A 24954-nucleotide genomic window follows, 5' to 3' on the forward strand; every position below is an offset into this window, starting at 1 on the left:
TGGAGAGCCCTTGTCACATGGCTTTGAATTGCCTGCGTGCTTGTCTGCCTCTCAGTCCACACCCAGCCCTAGACAGTGAGCCCCCTGAGAGCGTGGGCTGTGTCTTGTTTGGTCTCTGGTGGCGAGCACAGCACCCGCATATGGGAGGTACTCAATACGGGCTTGTATAAATGCTTAAATTAAGAACTTGTTTGTGGAACTTTGTGATAACAACAGTCATAGTATCATCCATTGATACAGCTTCTTACATTTAAAGAGCACTGCCATATGCATTATTTTTTTAAATAGTCACAGCAATTTGGGGGGGTATAATGTTTTTAGCTCCATTTTACGAGTGGGGAAACTGAGGCTTTGAGAGCACAAATATACCTTGTCAAAACACACGAGTTCCCTCTCTCGTGAGCCACACCCCTCTTCCCTCTCTGTGGTGGCAGTCGGGGGAAGAAACAAGTTCATGTCCTCCATATTGACTCTTTTATTCTGAAGTCATTCTGTGTTTTTCCTTTAACATTGAGCTTTGGATGGCTGTATCTGAGGGCCCTTTGAGTCAATGAGGGGGTTAGTATGCAGTTCTCTCCTGGGCCTGCTTTTGGTTTAAGGAATGCAGTGACTCTCATTACAAAGGACACCAGAGTTGTACTTTTTGACTGCTGGGTATTTTTCTGCTCTGGAGACTTTTTCTAAACTCATACCAACAGTATGACTTTGGTAATATAAAAAATACAGTAAAGAAGCAAAATTACTGCCCCTTCATCTTTTTCCCTGGTTTTCCTCCTGCCATAGGGAATTTTGGAGCTCATCTGGCCCGGTATCCCAGTTTAACAATGTGGTGCGTAAGACCTGGAGACGCGAAAGGACGTGCTGAGAGCAAACGGTTTCTTGCAGAGGTGGGCTGGACCCCCAGGCTCCCAACTGCAAATCTGGCTCCCTTTCTAAACTTGAGCATCCATCACCAATTATAACAGGTGTCCAGTGTCTCCAAGTTTGTCTGGTTTATGAATGTGATTTTCCATGTATCCGGTACCGTTAGTAAAAATAATCCTATGTTTATTCAGGACTTAAAACTAAGTGACATTTTCATGTCAAACAAATATGGAATGGTATGATGGTGTTTTAAGCATTCAAAAGAAGATTACTTATCATTCTGTATATTATTATGAAATTAAAATTATACCTTAAAACTTTATCCACTTAAATCCATAAACCTGTATCATGCCCAACACACCGCTTGGATCAAAGACTATAGTTTACATTCCTCTTTGTTTTTTTTTTTTTTAAACAAAAGGTAGTATGTTTGTAATAATTTCTTCTGCTGATTTATGGTTCCAGTATGACTTTGTTACTGTTGAATTGCAGAGGTTGATGTTAACATCTTAATTTTATAAAAGCATCACTTTTTGTTTTCAACAAGTCCTTAACGTTTTATGCTAACCCCCCATTTTTTTTCATAGTTTATGGAAATTAGAGTGATGCCGTTTTATACACATGGAGCAAAGATGCCCTGACTCTAAATCACTATCTTCCTATCGTCTTGCTTTTTTAAGAATTCTGAAAGGCATAAGCATCTAAACAGCAATCTGGCAGCTCTGCTGATGTGTTCGCACTGAAGACTTCCTGTCCCGCTAAGCTTAGAGAAACAAACCAGCTTATGATGAATATAAATGTTTTTCGGAGTATGTGCACATTTCTGTCTTTTTCTTCTCTTGGAAGGCTGCATTTTGAAAGCCTGCATGATTTCAGCCACACAGACGAGCTGTTTCCTGAAAGAAATAAAGCTGTGGGGGTGAGAAAGACCTTGAATAAACATGAATATATCCCCGACATGTTTCTGGACTGTGTCAGGTTGGGTGGTGTCTCATTGCCAAATTGGGAAGAGCTGGTAATGCTTTTTTTTTTTTTTTTTGCTACTGAGTTAATATAAATTCATGCACAAGGGATATACGCAGATTTCCCTACCAGTCTCTGAAGTTGGCAACAAAGACACCGTGCCCGCATAATTAATCAGCTTGTCAAGAAATGGTGTTCTTTGCGTACTTACTCCATGCTTGTGTTGTTAGGGCCTGGGCAGGGTCAGGCTGTGGCTTCCTGGGAGCCGGAGCCGTTGGAATGAGCAGGGTGGAGCGCTCGGGCCCGGCCTGGCTGGAGTTGGCAGGCTGCGGAGGCAGAGTGGCACTTGGGGCCAAGGAGCAAAAGGTCACACCGCTGCTGTAGGAGGAAGCAGATGACTGCAGAGCCTTGCAGGTCCCAGCCAGGTTCCTAGAGAGTGTAGACATTTTGAAACCTCCAAGGAAAATGGCAGGTTCCAACGAGTCAGTTTAGAAAATCAGAATAAAAGAAGTGATTCCCTGAGGACCTCTGACCTACCTTGGCCTATCCCGTCTCCTTTTTCGGTATGACATAGTATGCAATTACTTATCTATTATGTTCGTTTTCTGCTTCCCCTAATTAGACTGTAAGCTCCTTGGGAAAAGTGATTCCTGTCTGATTTATCGACTACTGATTTCTCCGTGTTGAAAACAGCCTTGGTGCATAGTGTAGGTCCTTAATAAACATATGTTGACTGAGTGACTTGAATAGACTCTATGAACCCCAAGAAGTACTTGGACACACCGTGCCTTTGAGATGCCCCCTCTACTACTTTGGTAAAATAAAATACTTATTTGTACTGCCAGAGAGATAATCATGAGTGTTAGTGGTAGAGGCTGTGGGAAAATACATATTTCACTTTAGGATCAGAGTGCAGATTCCAGTGCCCACACTGGGTCCTGAGAGAGTGTCCTCCTTAAACACTGAATTCCTGTCAGGGAATGGAAGTGACGCGGGGGGAGAATTAAAAAGATCCACCAGGAAACCCCTCACTTCTCCACGGCACTTTTTCCAGGGAGTTCTCCCAGTCAGGTCCTCTCACCAACAATGGTTGCTCATGTTCTTCAGATAAATGGTCCTTCCTTTCTCTGGCGACTGTTTTGGCGGGAACAGTGCTACCCCTCCAGTGAGACTAGACAGGAGGAGGGGAGTGGATGGAGAAGAAAAGAGTGGGGTAGGGAGTTTACAATTTATTAAGATTTGAGACAAGCATCCGTCTAGTTTTTTTCTTTGCCGATAAGGCCCTGTTTGTGGATTACAATTTTCAATGTTTTTCTCCCTAGGTGTTTTAGGGTAGAGTTATTTCCATGTGATGTTTTGCTAATTGAGGCTGTTTCCAATGGGTTGGCTTACTTCAAGTTCTTGAAAAATGGACTCTTAAATAAAATTTTTGGGGGTGGGCTCCAGAGAGAGGATCTGTATTGTGTATATTGGCAGGGGAAGCTTTCTTTCCTCTCCCTGTTCAGAGTAATAGTCAAGTCTTTAAATAACCCCTTGTGAAATGCCAGCATGTGATTCAGCCAGAGCGTTCTGGTCTTTCTGTGTGGAGAGAGTGTCCAGATACCACTCATGCAGGGCTCTGGGGGGTGGAGGGGGAAACCTGTGTTGGATTTTCTAGGAAAGAAAATTAATTGTTGAATGTCTTCTGCGCACAAAGCCTGGTGCTGAGCGCTAAAGAAGGTTCCAAGATGCAGAGAAGTATTGTGACTCCATTTTCAGGTTTTTTCCTTTCAGGGAACAGAAAGGTGAACCTTGTTCCAGCAGGATCTTTGCGCTGATTACTCTTGGCCCTGCTTGCCAGTGCTGATTAAAGATGTGTGCATCAGTGTGTGTGAGTGTGTGTGTGAGTATATGTGTGTATGTGTGTGCGTGTGTAAGGAAGGGGAAGGGGATGGAAAGAGAGAGAAAGAGAGAAAATGTGAGAGAAAATATGTGTTTAATGGTAGATGCAGGAGGAGTACCATGAATGACATTTATTAGATCCAAATTCCAGTTCACTACAGAGAGTCTTAATGTGATATATTTAAATTCGAGAAAAGACCTTCTCTGTGTGACAGCTCGTTCTGAATATGTGCACCCACAAGACGCATTCCACCTTGCAGCTCTAGGAAGGATCAAGAAGGGTCTACTGCTCATATTTCTTTTGAAAGTGTGCCTCAAAGTGAAGCAGAAGTCTGAAACTACATGGTAGTTTGGCTGCAGTGTACTCAGACGTTTCTTCAAATGTTAAGTCTTTCAACCCAACAATATCAAGAGAATGTATTAATTAGTTGATGGTAAATAGAGAAGACGAATCTTAAATCCCTAGAATTCATTTTTAAAAACTCAGAAAAAATGTGAAAACTCATTTTCTTTCAGCCCACCCTTCTAACGCTGCCAATGTAAATGTATTTTATATTTAATCAAGAAGTTTTGGGGCACATAAAACTTTGAAAAGTCTTGGAATGATGACATCCTATGTGAAAAATGAAAACGATCCAGAAGGTTTCTTTTTTAACCTTCGTTTCAGGTTCAGAAAACAAAATGCACATCATGCTTTTTGGAACAAAAATGTACTTTGCATGCTGAATTTAAATAATAATGGTTAACTTGATTTTCCCTTGTGGGCTTTGGAAGGTACAAACTGTCAAGTGTTATGTGCCGTCCAGGCTGGGAGGAACAACCCCTAGAGACCCTCCAGAGAATGTATTCCTTACAGACTGTCCCCAGAGCCTGCTCCACCTGGGAGACACACTCCCAGACTCACTGAATATTATCACTTAAAGGGACTTGCGACCTGTAGGAGTGGTCCCAGCCTCCCATCCAGATGCTGAACTCTTCCCTGAAGATCTTGGTTGTCATTAATAGAGACTGAATTCTTATGCATCAGTATTCCTGACAGTGACCTTAAAAGTCCTCTGGTAAGCCCTGAGTTTAGGGGGAAGAGTCCTGTAATAGTTGCTCGGGGCGTTGCCTTCTTAGCGTTTAGCTTTTGTCCCAACCTATTAAGATCTGTCGGAACCTCAGTCCTTCCATCTAGCATCTTACTTCCATTTGTTGTCTGCGTCACTGCAGGTTTGAGGTCTCTGACAAGGTGTTTCTCATCCCTAGTGGCCAACATGGGGACTCCTGAAATGAGGAGAGTGGAGTTGGGTAGATTCACCGTCGGCCTGGAGCCAGCTTTTCTTGGCCTGGAAAAGGGCCCAGGTCTCAGCCCTGCTCCCACTCAGTGTTTGCCGCAGTGACAAGGATGCTGATAGAGAACATGGTGCTAGAGTGTGGGCTGACCTGAAGCATGGAGAGAACAATACATATAGAGGGTGATGGAGTCAGGATCTAGAAAGAGTCTTGACAGGCTTGGAATGATGAGCGAAATCTAAAGCCAGCATGAGTGGTGGGGAATGGTGCGATCTAGCTCCTGGTCCAGAGTGCAGAGACGGGCCTTAACAGCCACCTGTGGGGAAGAGACTTAGCGGCCTTCATTGACTACAAGGCTTTAGTGGTGTGGTGTCTGTCTGTGTTCATGCTCTGGAGAGAGATGAATGTCCCACCTGTAGTGCTCAGACCAAGCCAGAAGTGTTTAAACTGGCCTTTTGCATTTCAATGGAAATCACATTGTATTTGTTTTAACTGGTGACTGGCCGACTTTTGAGGCACACTGGGTCCCATTTTCTACTATAGGAGTACCTACTTCTCCCCTACTTCTCTCTCCTTCCATTATGTCTGCCAAACCTTCTGCCTAGTCTTGATGGGTATTCTCTGTCCTTTACAGGATGTAGATCAAGGCCTAGGACACTGAAATCTTGTCCTTGAATCACTATATTTACTTCCTTGAATCCCATATTTACTTCCTTCTGCCAACGTCAAAGCCTTCAGATGGAGAGGGAGGTGGAGACATAGCTGCATCCCCAAGTCTCAGATTCACAGTCCTTGGAGGGGCCATCTGGTTTCCTCCTGACCCTGTCCTTGGTGACTTGGCAGCTGTGGACAGTGGCTGGTGGGATGAGGCATTTTGGCAGCTTCTCCCCTAGGCCTGGATCTGTGCCCTGGGACGACTGCACACTTCCTGGTCCGACCGTCCTCCTCGTGCCTTCCCTTCAGCTCTTGCTGCTTCAGGGCCGTAACCTCTTCGGTCACCCCTCCTGTGGGGAGCTGCCTCCTGCCGAGTCCCCCGACACTTAGGAAGTCCGCTCCCATCTGGGTGAGAATCTCAGATGCGTGTTCTTTGCTACCCATTATCAGCATGATGCTTTCTGAAGCCACGTGTGAACCCAGCCGTTTCTCCCAAAGGAAGGCCCAGTCTTTCCTAGACTGTTTTCCCCTGAGGGAGGTAGGAAAATGGAACGGAGGTGAACTTCCACTCAGCAGGTGGGCGTTAGTGTGTCTCTGGTAAAATTACCTGACCTCCTGTGTCTTGGTTTCTTCATGTGTGAGATGAGGCTAATGACACCCACCTCCCAGGGTAGTTGTGAGGACAAAAATGAGGCAGTTTCCACAGATCCTAGCTCACAGTACATGCTCGGTAAACTTGAGTTTCCTTCTTTCCCTGCTTTCCCTTCAAAGGGCCTCTGTTGAGTCTGTTGTGTCTGACTATTGGAGATACTACAGGAGAAATTCCTGCTCCAGGAGAGGGTTTGGGATTACACTGTCTCTGAAGTTCCTTCCGTTCTACAGTTCTGGGACTCAGATGTTTACTTTGTTCAGACTCTAGAATTCAACTTAGTATGTGTGTGTTTGTGGGGAGAGGGAGGCTGGGGGAGGATGTGGGAGAGGATGACGGGGGAAAGGTGCTGTTGCCCAGGGTACCCCATACCTCAACTGGGGAGCAGTGGACCACCTCAGACTAGTTTGGTATCTATCACCTTGGATTCTGACAGACCCCTGTTGCCTTGGGAGTGAGTGAGCTCCCTATCATGAAAAGTATTCAAGTAGAGGCTGCAGGCCATCTGGCAAGATTGCTGAGGTAGATAGGCTGGATTAGATGACCGAGGAGGTCCCTTCCAGTGCTGGGCTTTCATAATCATGGGATGCCACAGTAGAGCTCTTCAAACTTCAGAGAACCATGGTGGTGCATGGTGACCTGGGCGCACGCTCGCTACTGTGGAGGGAAAGGACTTGGATTGCACCTGGCTTTAGAATCAACTTCCGAATGACTAAAAATTTACTTGGAAGTAAGGATTTTAATAAAGAGAGATGAGTGTAAAATCTTCATTGTATCAGTAACGAGGAGTGTGATGTGGGCATGGAGAGAATCTGGTCTAGCCCAGGGACTTGTAATGCTGAATTCCCACAGAAGAGTCAGGCTTGCCGCGGAAAGCAGGCCCTTCACTGCATGGCTCAGGTGGTGCGATCCAGCAATCTGTCATTCCCACCGCCCACACACCAGGCACTGGAGTAGGCGCCTACTCTGGGGAATGCAGACATGATGGAGACACTGTCCTCAGCCTTATGGAACTGTCTCCAAACTGCAGCACCAAAATGGGCCATGGAGGAGAGGCAGAAGCCTGAGATAGGAATAAAATGTAGGGCAAACATTCAACATTTTACCCAATCTGAATTTAAGCAGAGAAAAAAGGCTCACTGGGGCTTAGAGATGTTTGTAGTTGTTTTTAATTGTATAGAAACACAGTGGACAAATACCCTGATTACAGAGAAGTGTTGCAGTGTTACCAAAGGAGACTTTAGCAGATTTTACATACACCAGGCTGAGGACAGTCCCTCCTGGCCACTGAAGGCAGCTGTTTGGGAGGAAATGCAGGCAGTGTCCTCTTTCTGCAGAAGGGCAGTTGCAGAGGGGCCCAGGAAAGAGAGCCAGCTTGGAGGTAAGAAAGCTGAATGGGCTGGGGGATAGAGACAGATGGATGATCTTGGGACCAGGCATCCCTAGGACCCAGTAGAAGAGTGTCCAAGGAGTAAGCAGGGGGCAGATGAGGCCAAAAGTTAGGGATCTGCCAGGGAGCATGGCCTGATGTAGACTCACATGGGCCAGGGGCCCTCTTCTTGACAAAAGTCAGAGCCTCCGCCTGGCATTTGGATCCCATTCCTCTTCCTTCTCAAGGGCTTACTCCTGTAGTTATCTCTTCTGTCTCCAGCGTTGTCTCTCGCACTCTAGATGATTCCCATAACCAGACAAACATGCTCCGGTATCTCCTTTCTTTAAAAATTCTACCCGCAGTTCCACATTCCCCTCTAGCTATTGCCCATTCTGAGTCCCCCTTCACGGTCTCTACTTCCTCTTCTTCCATTCACTCCTCAAACCATTACCATTGTCCCTGGCACTTAACTATAACTACTCTTGTCAAGGTCAGCAATGACCTTCTTGTTGCCAGGTCCAATGGACACTTCTCAGGGCTCATCTTACTCAGTCTTGTAGCAGTATTCAAGACAGTGGACCCCTCTGATGCTGAATCCTTCCGTGACCCAATATTTGTCTTTCTTTCTTTATTCTACTCTAATTGACTGTCATCTTTAGTCTCCTTGGCTTGCTCCTCCTCTTTTACTTATTTTCCAATATTGGCATTATTCAGGACTCCAGTAAAGCCCTGTCTGCCATTCTCTTTCTCTAGGGAGGGTCCTTTCAGGTACCATGTTTGTAAATGAATGTATTTATACATAAAAGTAAATGATGGCTTCCAAATCTCTATCTTCAGCCTTAGGTCTTCCTTCTGAGCTCCAGACTTGCTTTCCACATGGATGTCTCGTAGACATCTCAAACTTCACTGTCAATTCTCTGCCCCTCCCCAACAAATATATTCCTGCCTCGGGGCTATGCATTCATTGCATTCCTTTATGGCCTGTTGCTCAAGCCAAAAACCCAGAAGTCACCCTTGATTCTCCCTTTTTCTCACCTATCAGCAAGTCTTGTCAGTTCTGCTTCTAGTCCATTCATCTCTCCCTTTCTCCACTGCCATCATCCCAGTCCAAGGGATCATCCTGTCTCGCCTGGATTAGTGCAGCAGCCTTCTAACTGGCCATTATGATTCCATTTTTGCCCTCTCCTAACCCAACCTCCACAAAGGAGTCAGTGTTATTGAAATACTCTTCTGTGGTTCTCCAACCCCTTGCTGTGGCCCACAATGCTTTGAATGTCCTGACTCTTGCTATCTTTCTTATCCCCATTTCCTGCCAGGCTCTTTCGTGTCCACACTGGATCCAGCTGCACTGACCTCTCTTCGTTCCGCAAACCCACAGACCTCCTTTCCACCTTTCGGCTTTTGTACTCGCTCTTCTTTTGGCTGGGAATGCTCATCCTTGGCTCTTTGCATGACTGGCTCCTTCTTACCTCCTTAGGTATTTGCTTAAATCTTACCTTCTCAGGGATGTCTTTGCTGACCATCTTATCTAAAATGAAACAACCCTCCCCAACTTTATGCTCATATAACCCTATTTATTTCCTTTATAGCACTTAGAACTTTAATTTTCTTATTTACGAATTTGTTTACTTATTTTATTATGTATCTCTTCCTACTGGAATGTAATCTCCAGGAATACAGGGACCTTATCTTTCTTGTTCTTCATTGTATCCGTAGAGCTTAGAATGATTTCAGATGTATAGTAGGTGCTCAAGAAATGTGTAGAATCTATGGCCAACTAAATGTAAGCATCGTTATTGGGAGGCACTGTATGTTCAGGGAGGTGTTTTAGGGTGGTGATCCTGCGCTGTTCCCAGCCTCCACTCTTTGGTAAATAGATCTAGGTCTTCGCACACGGCCACTCACGGGTTCCAGCCCTGGCTCCTGCTCTGTGGTGCTTGGCAAGTCTCTTAACTCTCAGAGCCTTAGTTTACTCATTTGTAAAATGAGGAGTTTGATCTGGATGACTTCTGTGGTCTCTTTAGGCATTTAAAATTGTGATTCTATGGACTCTGAAGCCAACAGAGGCAAGTGACAACGACAACAGCTAACTCTCAATGACTATTTGCTAGGCATTTTGGTAATCAGTTTACATGAATTATCTTATGATAAAATCCATCATTTTCTTGCAGTTTTATTAGATTTGCCCTTGAGGTTTACCTAGATGTGTTTTTCTTTGGTGAGAATAATGGAACTTTTACACCTACTCAAACTTTCTAGGAAACATACACAGAAATAAATTTTACCATCAAATTCACCTCTTATTTTCACATGGAAGTTTTTATTCCTGTCTCACTCTTTTAAATCCTGGTGAATACAATTTAAAGATTGGAACAACAGGTCACAAAGCAGAAGGTAATCAGCTATAGTTATAATGAACCCATAAGTATCTGCTATTTTTTTCCCACACTAATGAATACTGAGGAGTGACAAGCATTGAAACTGGGAAGATTTTTTGCTTTTTCTGGTATTTCCATTGAGATCTATGGAATGGTGTTAAAACATGTGAGAGTCTTGTTGTCTCTGTGCGGTCTGTGGCATTAGCTCCCCTTGCTTTTTCTTCCCAGGTCACTTAGAAACAATCTCAGCAGTCGTCAGAGAGCTGGCTGGCCAGATCTGACAGACACAGTCTGCGCCCTTGACCGGCCTGATCAGACTTCCCTGCCAGGCTCTTGACACCCTAGCTCTGCTACAGACCGAGGGTGACCCTGCTAACTTCTGGAGCAGAGCCTCCCCCACAGGAAGGTGGCATAACAGAGAAACCTCCACAGAACACCGTGGTGGTCTGAACTCTGAGGTGACAGGCCCGTGTCAAGGGTGGCTTCACTCTTAACAGATAGAACTTTTACAAGCGATTTTCCTATTTTCCCCATTTTCAGATAAGAGTAACCTGGCCTCAAGGAAGCCATGCTGAAGGAGGGCAAAGGAGAGCTGGGGCTGTGTGGCTGGGAAGATTCCAGTCACTCGTGTGAAGGAAATTTAATAAGGAAATCTTGGAATTTTTTGAACACTCTGGTGCTAACCAAAACGTGGAGTTGTCTTTTCTGTGCCTTGACAAAGCTATCATGTATTGAGTTCTCTTGTTAAAGTGCATTATTTAAATGGATGTTTTTACTTTAACCAAAGTCCCTGCTGCAGTCTGTGAATGTGACCATGGAGGGAGCAGAGGTATGAGAGGGATACATTTATTCCCCTCTCCTGTTTGCGGAGAGCGATTTCCTCAGAGTAACACCTGTGCCTCTCACTCTGTTTATTGTGTGCTCCTTCCCAATCACGGGGAGCAAGGTACCCTGTTGGGGGCGTAATCAGTGATCCATCTTTTCTGATCAGGTGGGGCTGAGCACTGGGGGTTCCATCTCTTTTATCTCTTCCCTCCTTGACCCAGTCAAGGCAGTGATCCTGGTAAATGCTCTGAATGCTCCAATTTCCCTTGGCTGGGCTCCCCAGGCTGGGGGTGGTGGCAAGTGATGGCAGCAAGTCCATTGGGCCATCATGTCCAAGCCAGATTCTCCAGTAGATGGTGTCCTTCTTCCTGACACTCCTTGACCTCAACAATTAGGTCTCACGTCTAATGATTCAGATGCCAGGGTATGAGCTTTCCTTGAACCAAATGGAGTCTTTCTGTAAAATCCATGTTCATTTAACCTTGGATTTTTATATAAACATACAAAATATTATGAGAAAAAAGTCTCAAAGGAAATACACCAAAACAATTAAAAGTGGTTGTTACAGGGTGAAGGGATTATGGGTGATTTTTATTTTCTTTTGTGCTCATCTTTATCTTCTAGAAAATTTTCTATAATGAACATGCTTTTCTGTTGTGGTATGGAGAAAATAAGTTTGTTTCTCACTTTTTCACCAGGCAAACAAACAAAAACAGAAAGAAAGAAAAAGAAGGAAAGAGAACCCTAGAAACAATGGATTTGCAACAAAACTTAAGGAAGTTAACTACACTGTGGCTGAATCGCTGGCAGGTTGTGGGGAGGGGGAGGCTGGTATCAGAATAAATACTGCGTGTGCTGGTTTGAGGTGGACCAGTGAGATACCCTGGCCTGACAGTTCCTCAGGAGAGGGCACTGCCCTTTTCTTGGTGCAGCCTTTAGTGGGTGGATTCTGTTGGACTCACCCTTTGCAGAGACGGCCTGTCAGGGGGTTCTTACTATTGTAACCAAGCCATCTTGCTTTTCAGATCACAGCAGAGAAGTCTCCTGGAGCCTATTTCCTTCCTGAGTTTGCACTCTCCCCTCAGGGAAGTTTTCTGGAAGATACAACAGGGGAGCAGTTTCTCACCTATCGCTATGACGACCAGGTAAGAACCTCTTTGAAGAGCCTACCTTTGGCTTTGCCATTTGCCAATGGGCAGGAAACAGTTACTCAAAAATAATTCCAAAATAATTATATTTTCCCTTGGGCACAACTTGTATAATAGACCCTGGACACCCTGGAAGGATCCCAAGACCCCCGGGTTGCCCACGCTTGCATACAATTTCATACACAATGTGTGGTTCTTGCTCTGGTTGGGACATTGACTTGAGAGTCACTTTTTCTTATTTTCACCAGAAATATATGATGGATTTGTTCATTTTAGCTGTCACCAAATTTATTATTCAATTCTGAAATTATCCAAAAGTACTCTTTTCTTATTAAGCATTCCTTTCTTCGCCTTCTTAGCTTTTACTTCACCAGCACCAAAATTGTTTTTTTTCCAAGCACCTTTTCCAGAAAGGAACAAAGTAGGTACACCTCTGTGTGTATGCGCACACTTGTGTGCACTTGCGTGTATGTGTATGTGTTTGAATTACTTCATTAAGGCTATCTAGAGAACAAGGCTGTGCTGGGCTGAGATGCGGAAACCGGGCCCTCTGGACTGTGATTCCCTTCCGTTCTCAATTCACATTGATGCCTTAACAGCGTTAAGCGTTATGTACGTCTTTGAAAATCACTCACAACTCATTTGAAACAGAGAATGTCAACTTTGCCAAATGCAGAGGTTTCTAGCTGAAGGGCCTGAATTCATGGGGCAGTGGAGCAAACTGGGATGGGATTTCAGATGAGGGACTTTGATGGATCTGGAGGACCTTGGCACCTACAGCACTGAGTGCGGATGGGGAGTGGGGCAAGAATATCTTCTCACGGCACGTGATGGGTAGAGGAAGATGGCCCAGTGACCGAGGTCCGCTCTGGTGTCCTCATCACTGTAGTTAAGGCCAGCAAGTTCTGGCTGGATTTAGGCGGGCTAGGTATGGGTGAAAGATATTACTCAGAAGGAGCAGCTCTGGGAAAGTCAGTCTGCCATCATGGGTGTATGTAAGATGTGACAACAGGGAGTGGGACCCAGCTCTAGGGCTGGCTGAAGCTAGGCAGAGTGCTGGAGATTAGTCTGGGAGGAGGATTAACGTTTTAGGCAGGATAACAGGCAGATGAGGGATGGAGAATGGAGCATAAAGGGCAGGTGGAGACATCTGTTGCCCTGTACTCTGTATCTTAGCTCAGGGGGAGGTGCCGTTAATTTTGATCATCCAGGCTGCTGCTAAGGGACCTGCGCTTGGTGCATTTAGCTCTGGAGCTGAGGTTGGGATGAGGGGCAGGCTGTGAACCAGCGGACCCAGCTGTGGGCAAGAGCTACCCAGGTAGTTAGGGGCAGGGGTGGGATGAGGCCAATTTAAAAAAAAAAAAATTTCAACATTCTATCACTTTTTCAAGTTAATTGAAAAAGTGGGTGGGGTGGGAGATAATTCTGTCTTCACATTATGGAGCCCAGTTAGTACTTTGGACGGGCATCTGGACCTGGTTGCCAATAGGGCCTAAACCATCGTTGAGTCGCTTTCTACCCTTCTCCCCAGTGGATTTTTAGAGGGCCTCTAATTTATGGCTCCTTTTAATCGACAAATCAATGATGTAACAGATTTTCATATGAAGACTTCAGAGAAACTAATTGAGAAAGCAGTGAAGGGTAAAAGAGTGTGTCTGGAGATCATGAGGAATGTAGTTTTTAATTAGAGAGTAGTTAATGCCTTTTCCAGGTTCTACAGATACATTCTATTTAATGTAATAACAATATAAAAGCTAGAAAAAGAGGAAAATAAGCCCCTTTAGTCTTTTCAAAAGGCCTAAAGCAGATCTTAAAAGTATGTGGCATTCTGTGGACATTTTGTCCTGGGACGCAGTGTTCCAGAAAGCCCCAGTGAGCAGCCTATGAAAACATTCTGTTGCCCCCACAGTGTGTTTCCTTTAAGGGAAATGCATAAGGTCGAGTGATAATAAGCCAATAACAGCACCCACCCTGTGCTGCTAAAGGCAAAGAAAACAGGCCTTTGTACCCAACTAGGTGTATCTCTTGAATGAGCCTCCAGAATGGAATCAGCTGGAGACTGTTGACCCGTCACGCCAAGGCCTGATTCTCTTTCCTCGTGATGCTGAGCGTGCAGACTGCATTGTAATATCAGGGAGCTTCTCAGGCGCGGGGGAAAGATAGAATGAACCAAATATCACCCAGCTTGACAAATCCCCTTGTCCTGCAGCGTACAATAAGATGTTTCGACCAATTGAGAACATAGGCTCTGGAGTCAGACTGCTTTGAGTTCAAATCTCAGTTCTGACACTTTACTTGCTGTGTGACTTTGGACACATTACTTCACTTCTCTGTGCCTCGGTTTCCTCATCTGTAAAATGGATATATGAGATATGGATGGTGTCTACCCCGTGGAGATGTTTTAAGGATTAAAGGAGATTATTCATATCAGTCTCGCTGCACATGGCCTCATTCTTATATAAATGCTTACATAAGCATTTACTGTAGCTATTGTTATTACTAAAAATGTCATTGGCAGAGACTCAGTTCAGAGAATCTCAGATATCCTTATGCTAAAGGAAAGGAAGATGCATATTCTCCATTTATATCAGGGTACCTTGCACAATATTTTAAATTAATTTTTTGAGGTATAACATGCATATGGTAAAGTACACACGTATCTGAAGCGCAGAGCTTGTTGAATTTTTAAATATCTTTATACCTGTGTAACCACCACACAGATCAAGAAATTGAACATTTTCAACACCCTAGCAAGCTCCTTGTGCTCCCCCCACCAGTCAATATCCTCCACCCAAGAAGTAATACCACTCTGACTTCTATCACTGTTATACTTTAGTTTTGTTTTTTATTTTTAATTTTACATAAATGGAATCATACAGCACCCAGTCGTTTGTGTCTGGAGTGTTTCATACATCATTATGTCTGAGAGATTCAACCAAGTTGTTGGATCCAACATAATTTTGGGTTTAATGTCTGTCACTTGTACTCTCCAGAACAAATTGTCTCAATATTGGGACAAATTGCATATTGGGACATATTGTGTGGTATGCAGCATTCATTGCTCCTGCACAGAAATCGTCCCTGAAAGGTTTTCAGGGCAGTCCCTCCAAACATTCCATACCTGGGGAGTGCTGCAGGCAGCTTTCCGGGGCAGCCTTGTTACACCCCAGCAGCTGCTGGCTTTCTGTGGCCAGAAGTAGGTGCAGGTCTGTGTGAGTTGCCACCTAGGGCAGTTCTGTGCTATCCCGTGCACAAGTACCTACCTGTGGAGTTTGCAGACATAGGCCAGATGTGTTGTCCTGCTGTCACAGAGGCCTGAAGCCAGTGTGACAAAGTGCTTATGCTCTCGAGGCTGCAGTCAGTTACTGAAGTTGTGGGGTCAGGACTGGGTTCAGTAGGATTTTCCCACCTGTAAAATACTCGTTTGATAAAATTGGAAGCCAGCAGATGGTGTGTAGATATTTGCTCTTTTCCACAACCCTTGTAGGACTTTTTAAAGTATTTTATCCTGGCATATTTTCATGAAGACCTTTAGGTCACTCTTCAAATGTCTGCTGGATTAGGTGTCTGGAAAACTAATAACCCAGAGGCCAGTGAAGCACAGCTGTGATGCAGGCTGCATTCAATGAGTCGCGTAAAAGACATGCTATGGATTCTGTAGGGAGCTGAAGCCGCTTCCAGTGAAGAAAGCAGTTCTGAAGCCAGCGGGGTTACCATGCAGTTGGTGCCAACAGGACTAGTGAGGCAACGTTTGTCTGGTTTCTGCCACTAATTAGCTTCTAATTTAACAAAGTTATTCAACATCTTTAGACCTCCAATTCTTCATTTTTGTTTTGAAAAACAAAGTGACTGGATTTCATGATCTGAACTTCTGCCCCTCTAAAATAGTCTATTTTTCAAAACTACAAATAGAATATTCTACAGTGCAGAGTGTTAATTGGATCATTCTGATTATCAAGGCAGTCTTGCCAGCAATGCAGTAAACTGTTACTTAGAGAATCAGAAAATTTTACAGCTGGTGGAGACTTTGGCTCAAATGCGTCATTTTACAAGTCAAGCAGACAGAGACTCTGTGCAAATGACTTACTCAAGGATGCCCAGATGGTTATTTGAAAAACCTAAGACAGTTACACTCCACACCTCAGGCTCTCCCACTCTGTCTAGCTGCTTCTTTCAGAAGCATTGCTTAGAAAATTGTCTCCCTTCCTAAAAAATCCTGATTCCACTGTTGTAGTCAATAGAGCTTTGGCGACCTTAGTAGACCAAAGGGCATGATTTAATATTAATAGGTTGCTTCATCAGCTCATTCTTAACGCCTTCAGGAATTTGTAATTAGCTATGCTGATAGCATTTATAAGCATAATGATTATCACAACAGGAATGACAGTTTTTTCAAAGTCTGGGTGAAGGATGGCAGCGGAAATGAAGATGGCTGACTTCGCAGCGAGTGAGCACACCCTTGGAAGGAACGCTCTCTGACGTATGGTTGCATCAGTCGTAGAGGTAGTTAAAATGTGTTAGTTTGGGACGACTTCCTAAGGAGCTTGTGGCTGAAAGACTTGTGAGCCAGCCAGCCGCTGGGGTAGATTTTTGTGTTATTCCTCATGGTGGTTTGGAGTTTTGTCCCACAGAGAACCTGTTCATAGGCAAACAGCTGACTGTCAGTCGGTTCTAGGAAGCAGTCTTGAATTCTGCAGTTTGTTTTCCCACTGCTGATGAAGGCAGTACTGAGAGCTGCTCGGTCACTCTCTGCCTTGGTCTCTTTCTGAGTCTTTCCATCCTTACCTTCAACTCACTGAAGCTTTGAACTTGGCGCCTCATAAGTTATTATGGGGACTGATTTAAAAGTCTGTCCCAGGCTTAGTGTTTCTCAGTTGGAAGTCATTTCTTTTTTTAAAAAGTTAGGGAAACTCTTTGTTTTGCACAATATTCTTTTATTTTTGTGTTTTATTTTTTAGCATTTGTCAGGTGCAGGGAAATATGGAAGGTATGTCTTCCCAGACTTTGTGGATTTGCTGTAAAATACTTCCTCCTCACTGGCAGCCACGGTGGGATGAAGGAAGCTAAGCACACTTAGAAATTAGTGCCACCGTACATTTTTCTATGGTCCATGGATTGTCTTGGTCTATGTACATGGTGATGTAATGTCTACCTTGCTACCTTAGGCTACGAGGCACCAAAAGACAGAGAAAAATGTTAATAATGTGGATTCCAGGCATGCGGGACAAGGCTGGGTGTTGGGCCAGTGGTGGGTTCTGATGCCCCTAAAATTAACCCGGGGTGAATTCTAATGTAAGCTTGCAGCCATTTAGAAGAGAACCACCTTGATTTCACGTCATGCAGGCCCTTTTATAGCTGTTATACCCACCATTCCTTCTCCCCTGTAACCTTCTCTCTGCCCTGTAGATTCCAGGTAAGGAGCCCCCGACAAATTGGACATTTGTTTTGCCTCTTTCTGACCATATTTAAGTGGATTCAAGAATTTTTTCAAATTAAAAATGCTGTTACCTATACTCTGATCTACCACTGTTTTCAGGGACTACTTGATTTGCAAATGCTTACTGTCTCCTGCTGCTTTTCCTACTCATGTTAACTCTTAAAATTCTGACTTCTAATGTCTTCTCCCCCCACACCCTCCTTGCCTTCGACAGGCATCCTTTTTAAGAATTTCAGTTACTTGCCTGAAGTCAAATCCAGATTCTAGTGTGACTCATTCTATATTTGTAAAATTCTGTGTTTGTAAAATCCTAAGGCATTAGGACATCATCGATGGAGTCGGAGTTGACTCTTCTCCTTCTTGCCTTGTTGCCTATTTGTGTGGTTTCTCGTTTCAGAATGCCTCTCCAAGTTGTATTTTCTTTAGTGTTCCCATTGCCGGGGAGGCAGAGGGCTGGATGTGTGGCCCTGACGGACGCCTGGAATTGTAGCATGTCAGAGTTGGAAGGAAACTTAGGGATTCTGTTTTTTCAGGTGAGGAATCTGAGCCCCAGAGAGGAACAGTGTCTTACCCAAGATCACACAGCCAGGCAGTCGCAAAGCCAAGTGCTGTTCTTTGCCCTTAAGCTCAGTTAAGACATTTTTACATCTAATCTGCGGGAAGGAAAAGTATGAGAGAAACATTTGAATGAATTTTTAATGCTAATAGTAACAATAACATATTAATAATGAAGTCTTTGTGTAGTCTTATTTCTAAACTTCTTTTAAATGTCTTTTTTCTTATACTGTTATGACAAACCTAATTTTCCTTTTCCTTTTTTAACTATTGATTTATGCATTCTTTCTAAGGAGAAGAAATCTGTTTGCCGTGAGTACATCTTTCTCAAAGTAACTTCTTCCGAACTTTTTATGAATACCTTGGCTGGGAACTTCATTGTGGTTAAACTGTTGGCAGGCCTCAGAAATATTACTTGATGTTTCTAAGTTATTTATGTAATAGTTTTTAACTTGGGAAGTATATACCAACTTCTGAAATTTCTAGTGAAGGAAGATGGACATAGCCCCTGGATCTATAGGGTCTCGTCATCTTCTTCACTGATCAAAATGAGCTGCTCACATATTCTCTGCATAGGAGAGTTTCTGTGTTGTTTCTGGCCTGTGTGTATAATGTTTTTAAGCAGCAAGCCATTTGAGTTTGAATAGTTCATTCCTTTGTTAGTGAGTAATCTTGGTCAAATGTAGTTATGCTCCTTAGATATTCCAAAGATTTAGTGATCTAATGAGAAAGTGGGCTCATAGACAGTCAGGAGAAGACAAGAACATGTTAACTGGAATAACTTGTCGTCTAGTCCTAGTTCAGGCACATAATGCATACGTGAACATTGCACATGCAGTAGGACGTGCTGTTCTGATCGACTTTGGCACACGTGCGCTCTGAATTTCATTATCATTGAGCTTTTTGCAAATCAGCTTTTTCTCAAGCATAAAAGAATTGGGTTTGTTAATGGAGATTCAATATCCAGTTTTTGAACTATGCAGACATTTTCCTCTTCTTAACGCTGTCTTCCTAGCCTCATGTTTGGGGTACTGCATGAATTTTTTTTTTGTCACTTTCACCAGTTGGGTTAAATGGTGGGTTGAGGGTAGTGAAGTTCAAGACAGTCCCAAATGCAGCTTCCTCTACAAGTCCCTCCCTGCAGTCAAGACTGCAGACAGACAGGGCCCATTCTGACTAGGCCCTTGCTGCCTGTGCCCAGACATCCCTTCTCTCTGAGATTAGGCCAGTCTCTGCTCAGAGATGCTCAAAGTCTTTAAGCACTTTGCAACTAGGTCACTTGAGCAACTCTACCGTGTCATCCTTAATCCTTGGATGAAAGAAAGCAAGTGGCTCTCCTCTCAACCATCTCCTCTCTTCTCTGCTACTGAATATGTGTTTCTCTTAAATGAAGGCCAGGGCTTGTATTTTGTTGTGATCTATCCTCTGTAGGCATAGCAAAGGGAGTGGGTCTGCTCTCTTAGGAAAATGCAGGGCTTGGGACAGGACACTGGACTTGCAGGCTTGCTATGAGGATGGGGTGTAATGGCAGGTGGAGGGCTGCATGGAAGCATCTTCTTTCTCTTGTCAAGGAGTCAAACAGAGATCAAGAGAGCTACCAAACAAAGGTGAGTTGATTTGCTGGCCAGGCAAGAGAGAGCCATGTCAGGCAAGAAAAGACTTTGCTAATTCTCTCCAAGCCAAAATTGGAAGGGCTAGCTGTAGAGGCAATGATGGAATTTATTCCCTATCATGAGGGATTTTTAAGCATTGTGTTTTGATTGGCTTATTTGGAGTTTGGAAATATTTCCTTTTGTTGGGCCATTCTGGCCTGCATCACTGAAGTGCAGGCATGGCTTGCAAAGAGGTTCCTGATGGGTTAAGGCAGTGTGAGGTTCCAGCCATTCCATGGACACTTTGGTCTGCTCATCCTTGGGGCTTTATTGCTCTGGACTGTATTTTCTTGGGTCTGGACTTTGGGTAGCTGAGGCATTCTCCAGGGCTCTTCCAGATGTTGGGAAAATGGCTCTGCCATGTGGATGCCTGGGGCCAGGTGGAGAAGTATCTTGAAAGTGTCTATTGTGTTATTCTCTATATTTGCTTATCTTTTATAATACTCTTAATATGACTCTCATGAAAACTTTTGTAGGGTGGCCAACTGTCCCAGTTTTCTTGGGACTGAGATAGTCCAGGCAAGCTGGGACGGTTGGCCACCCAACTTTCCAGCCTGGATTTTACTGTCCACCCTTGGCTGGAGTTACCAAATGAGACCAGTAGCCCTGAGGTGGGGGTGCTGCTGGCTACTGTGCTTGTTCCAAGGGCAAGTGGGGGACAATGTGGATACTTGGACATTTTTTCAGCATTGTCTTCCAGTGAATTCCAGATGTGGTTTTATTAATGAAGCCATGTGTCCTTTCACGTGGCTCTTCTCCAACTACAGCCTTTGCACATATTGTCCCAGTTGCTTGGAGCATCCCCCTTTGCTTCGTATACCCTCTTCCCCTCCCCTGCTATCTCTGTCAAACCCTTGTTCATCCTTCAGCTGTTACTTCCTCAGGGATGTCCCCTGATATCATCCTCACCTTCACTTTCCACCCAGGTGAGATTAGGTCTGCTTGCTTGCTTCCTTCTTTTAGCATCCTGGTTATTTTTTTCTTAGAGTATTTTCTGCCTCCTAAGCAGACTGTAACCTTCATGGGTGGCTAGGGGAGGGAGTGAGGAAAGAGGAGAAGGTGGGTGTGGTGAGAGGGTACACTTGGTCAGTTTGAATTTCTAGTGTTAGTCTGGGTGACTTATTTATCCAAACAGCAAACCCTGTGGGGATGCTGCATCATGAACCATTTCAAGAGAACACAATCCAGGATCTGAGGTTTGGAGCACTTTCTGTTGAGCCTCATGTCCCCAGGGTTGGCAGTGATAGCCTAGGACAATGACTAATGGCCTTTAATATTGCCTCTTGCCAGAAACCGTTTCAGTTACGTTCATTATTCTGCACAGGCACAAATGCACACTTGTTTTGGACAGGTTTCCACTTCCAAAAGTTAATAATATGTGGCTGCTTACATGAATACATTGTAGTTATGTGGAAATTAATGTACGTAACATAACATATAACCTCTCTTCCCAGAGCTGGATTTAACTAAGGAAGTACTTTCTCCATCAAGTCTTCCCTCATCCCCTTTGAGGTTCTCACGTTAATTCCCTCTCCTCTGCTCCCAGCACAGTGGTTATTTCCTCCTCTGACTCTTCCATAGGCTCTCTGCCCCTCCCTTAGAGGCAGGGACTATGTCTTGTCATCACCATGGTCTCAGATCTTACTCTATGGCCTGGCACGTAGTAAATGTACAATGAACATTTGTTAGTTGAAGGTTATATCCCTTGTCAAGAAGCTTAAGTGGGTCTCATGTGTTTCCTCCTCTGCAGTAGCTCAACCCCTGACTGGCATTCAAGTCCCCACGTAGCTCGGCCCCAGTTGCCTGTGTTCCCCTATCCCCCCATTTCTTTTGTGTGCCCTGTGGTCTGACCAGACTGGACTTCATGCTCTCTCTGACCTTTGCTTGTGCCAGGCCCCCGGCATGCCAACCTCTTCACAGAACGCCTGTGTTTCCTGCAATGCCCAGCTTAGGTGGCAGCTCCTCCAGGTAGCTCTCAGGGAGCCCCTCAGTGTAAAGTGGTTTCTTCCTGCTCTTTGGAGAACAGTGGTTCATCCTTGTTTATGGCCCCAAGGCTTCAGCTGGGGTTGTCATTATTTACATGGATGTCTTATCTCTTCTGCTGGAATCAGAGCAATTAGAACAAGCCTGTGTGACTTCTCTGCATCTCCCATGGACACAGAGTGGTTAGAAGGTCTACTTCCAGAAGTGACAAGACTTGAAAAAGTTCTAATTATATCTTTATTTCTGAGTTTTCTTTAAGGAATAAAGTTAATTCTTCAACACGGTTAATTATCATTTATTGTAACAGAGTCTATCCTGATTTCTTTCTTGTGTGTATGCATTTCCATTTTTTACTCTCTACCTGCAACTGTGAGGAAATACTGTTCTTTCTTCCAAACACTGTTAGTCCAAAGGCTTGGTTGGAGAATTAGATTGTTCTCTGTTTTTGGATACTGGTTGCTCTGCTTCCAATTCTCAACTCCTTCCATGTGGCAGACCACCAACAAGGACAGTCCTCCTACTACATTTGGATGAATCCTTCTCTTAATCCTTCCCCTCTGGGATTTCATGCTGACAGGTTTTTAATTCTGCGAAGTTCAAAATAGTTGAGCAAATTTTCCTAACTAGGAAAAGGCAAGATTTTTGACTCAAAATTTTGCTTTTGTGTTAGGTTTATGCTACATTAAAATATATATGAATTATTAAATATATGCATTAAATACAACTATGCTCTATTTAAAATCCTATTCCTGAACATGCTGTTCTCTTGAAAGATTATAATGCCACGAACTGAGGCGTTTTGTGTTTGACATCCGTGCTGGTGGCAGCAGTAGGTTTAAGGAGCAGCCATTCATTCAGGCACTCAGTCAGTCATTCCCTCAATAAATATTGATGGAATCTCTACAGTGTGCCAGGATTATGCTGGGCATGCGATGTAGTGATGTGAAATAGTCTTGTATCCAAAGTAACTCCTGCAACTCCAATCTTGAAAAGTAGGAAAGAGGAGGATTTTTCTTTTTAAAATAAGGCTACGGTTATAGCTGCTCTTTATTAAGCAACATCCATGGGCAGGACCTGAATCAGATATTACATGGGCATTACGATTACAGTGAATATACTAAAATTAACAATACAGAGAGGATTAGCATGGCCCCTGTACAAGGTGAGATGAAATTTGTGAAGAGTTGGAAAAAAAGGGCCATTATAAGGGGAGGGAGAATAGGTGTAGGGGAGAGAGATGGAAGCTAAGCTCCTTTGTATACATCTGTCTTATACATTTGACTGTGGAATCATGCAAATATTTTACAAAATTTTAAAACAGAATTAGATTTAAAAGTACAATCCCTAAAAAATTGAAAATAACAAAAACAAAAAATCTATGTTTTCACTTGGTGGCATTAACCACGCAGAGAAGAATCATTCTGAGTGACTTGAACACATATTAATTTGACTGTAGGTGGGTATATCCAAGAGCAGAGAACTAAAAATAAAATTATAAAACTTTCTACAGTAATAATATTGTTGATGGTGTTGGCAATGCTATTCTGAGACCGCTGTGCTGGTAATGTGGGAGAAAGCATACGAACAATGCACAAGGGATAATCTAATTTTTTATTTCTGGCATTCTTGAGAATCCAGATTCTTGGTATGTGAGAAAGGAGATAGACATGTGAGAGAGAATAAATTAAGGAAAAACCCTATAGTTCTAAAGTCAAACTGTAAGTATCTGTAAAAACTCCTGAGGTGTTTTATCTTAAACAAACAAACAAAAAAAATAGGGCATATTTTTTAGTTCCACTGTCTGAAAAGGCCTAAAAACAATAACCAAATGGCCAACTTAGTAGCAATGAGCACTGCTAGAGCCCAAATTATGATCTCTAAATACCATTTCCCACTTAAAAGGAACCAGGACTCTATGGAAAAATGGCTTATTCCAGGTTTGGGGGTGGAAATATACAAAATTAGCCTGAAACATCATTTAATTAACAGGTAGCAAGGACACTGTCAAGATTACTAGAGTCTCATCAAAAGGAATCAGGAGCCAACTTTCAGAGACTCTTATGAGCTTCAATTGGGACAATTTGAGTATCAATGAGAATAAAAACAGCAAAGAATTTAAATATATCAACTGTGTTTAGATCCCTAGATTAATAATGAGACTAGGATGTATTAGTCAGTGTTGGTGGGTGCTAGGGAGTCAATGCATGACGTTGAAAACAAATAAGAGAAAAAAACCCTAAACGTTTATCCTGCCTTCTCTATGTGAATTGTACCACTGGGTGACCAAATAGTAGATGAGGAAATTTGGTCTTTGCAGAAATACTCCAGCTAATAAATAAGGAAGGCATGATAGAAGGAGAATACCATCATTTTGCAACCCCTAATGCTGATGGTTCTAGGCACTGGAGATCAACAGCTGCTAATATCACAAAAAGAGAGAAAACCAAATGTTGTGTGTCTCTTGATGGAAGAGTACAATACCACCTATGAAGTATTCTAGTCCTCGTTGCTCGCCGACCCCTCCACCCCCCCCCAAATCAAGCCTCTAGATCCAACTACCCATTTACAAGGAATACAGGGTACAGAGAAACGTGTTAAACTAAACTATGGGTCTGCAACCACCAAAATCCAGACAGTGAGAAACTTTACAGGACAAACAACCCAGTTTCTTCAAGAAATAAAATGTAAAGGAAAACACAAAAGACTACATGGGGATCCAAAAAGATTAAATGAGACTTAAAAGATGTATCTACCAATTTCAATATGTGGACCTTACTTGGATCCTGATTTAAACAAAAACAAAAACCCAACTACAGTACTATTTATGACATTAACAATTGGAAAATTAATAGTTTATCAATTGTTAACTTTTAAGATGTGAAAACAGTATTGTGATTATGTTAAAAAAGAGTAAGTATCTTTTGTAGGTGCACATGAAAATATTTCCTGATGAAATGATGTGATGTTTTGCATTGGCTTCAAAATAATGGGGGAGGGGGGTAATGGGTGGTTCAAGGTTGGCTTTGGGTTGCTGATTGTCGGGCTGGGGGAGGGACACGGGGTTCATTCTATTATTCTACCTTTATTATACCTATTATTAGTCTACCTTTATGTATACTTGAAATTTCCCATCATAAAAAGTAAAAAAGTAACAACTACAAAACAAAAACAAAACAAAACCCAGCATCCTGGTGAGGCAGACAGTGCCATTCTGTTATTAATATGGAAGGTGCAGTTTGGAAGAGTTAATGACCTCACCAAATGTAGGTCTTTCTCAAGGGAAAACGTGCTCACTTTTAACTCTGCTGGACTGCATAC

The 24954-nt window shown here is 43.4% G+C and overlaps 1 protein-coding gene and 1 pseudogene across 1 annotated transcript in view; both read left to right on the plus strand.

The window, feature by feature from the left end:
- Positions 1–24954, plus strand: part of ADAMTSL3 (ADAMTS like 3) — a 366781-nt gene that overhangs the window by 33863 nt on the left and 307964 nt on the right. The window contains exon 3 of the mRNA XM_087429032.1: positions 11887–12006. Coding sequence (XP_087285158.1) covers positions 11887–12006 — 120 coding nt within the window. The remainder of the gene's footprint in view (positions 1–11886; positions 12007–24954) is intronic.
- On the plus strand, positions 22734–22832 carry LOC147917697 (U6 spliceosomal RNA; annotated as a pseudogene).

The sequence above is a fragment of the Ceratotherium simum genome, chromosome 3, assembly GCF_057802395.1.
Source record: "Ceratotherium simum simum isolate JZ-2026a chromosome 3, ASM5780239v1, whole genome shotgun sequence".
Classification (NCBI taxonomy): Eukaryota; Metazoa; Chordata; class Mammalia; order Perissodactyla; family Rhinocerotidae; genus Ceratotherium; species Ceratotherium simum.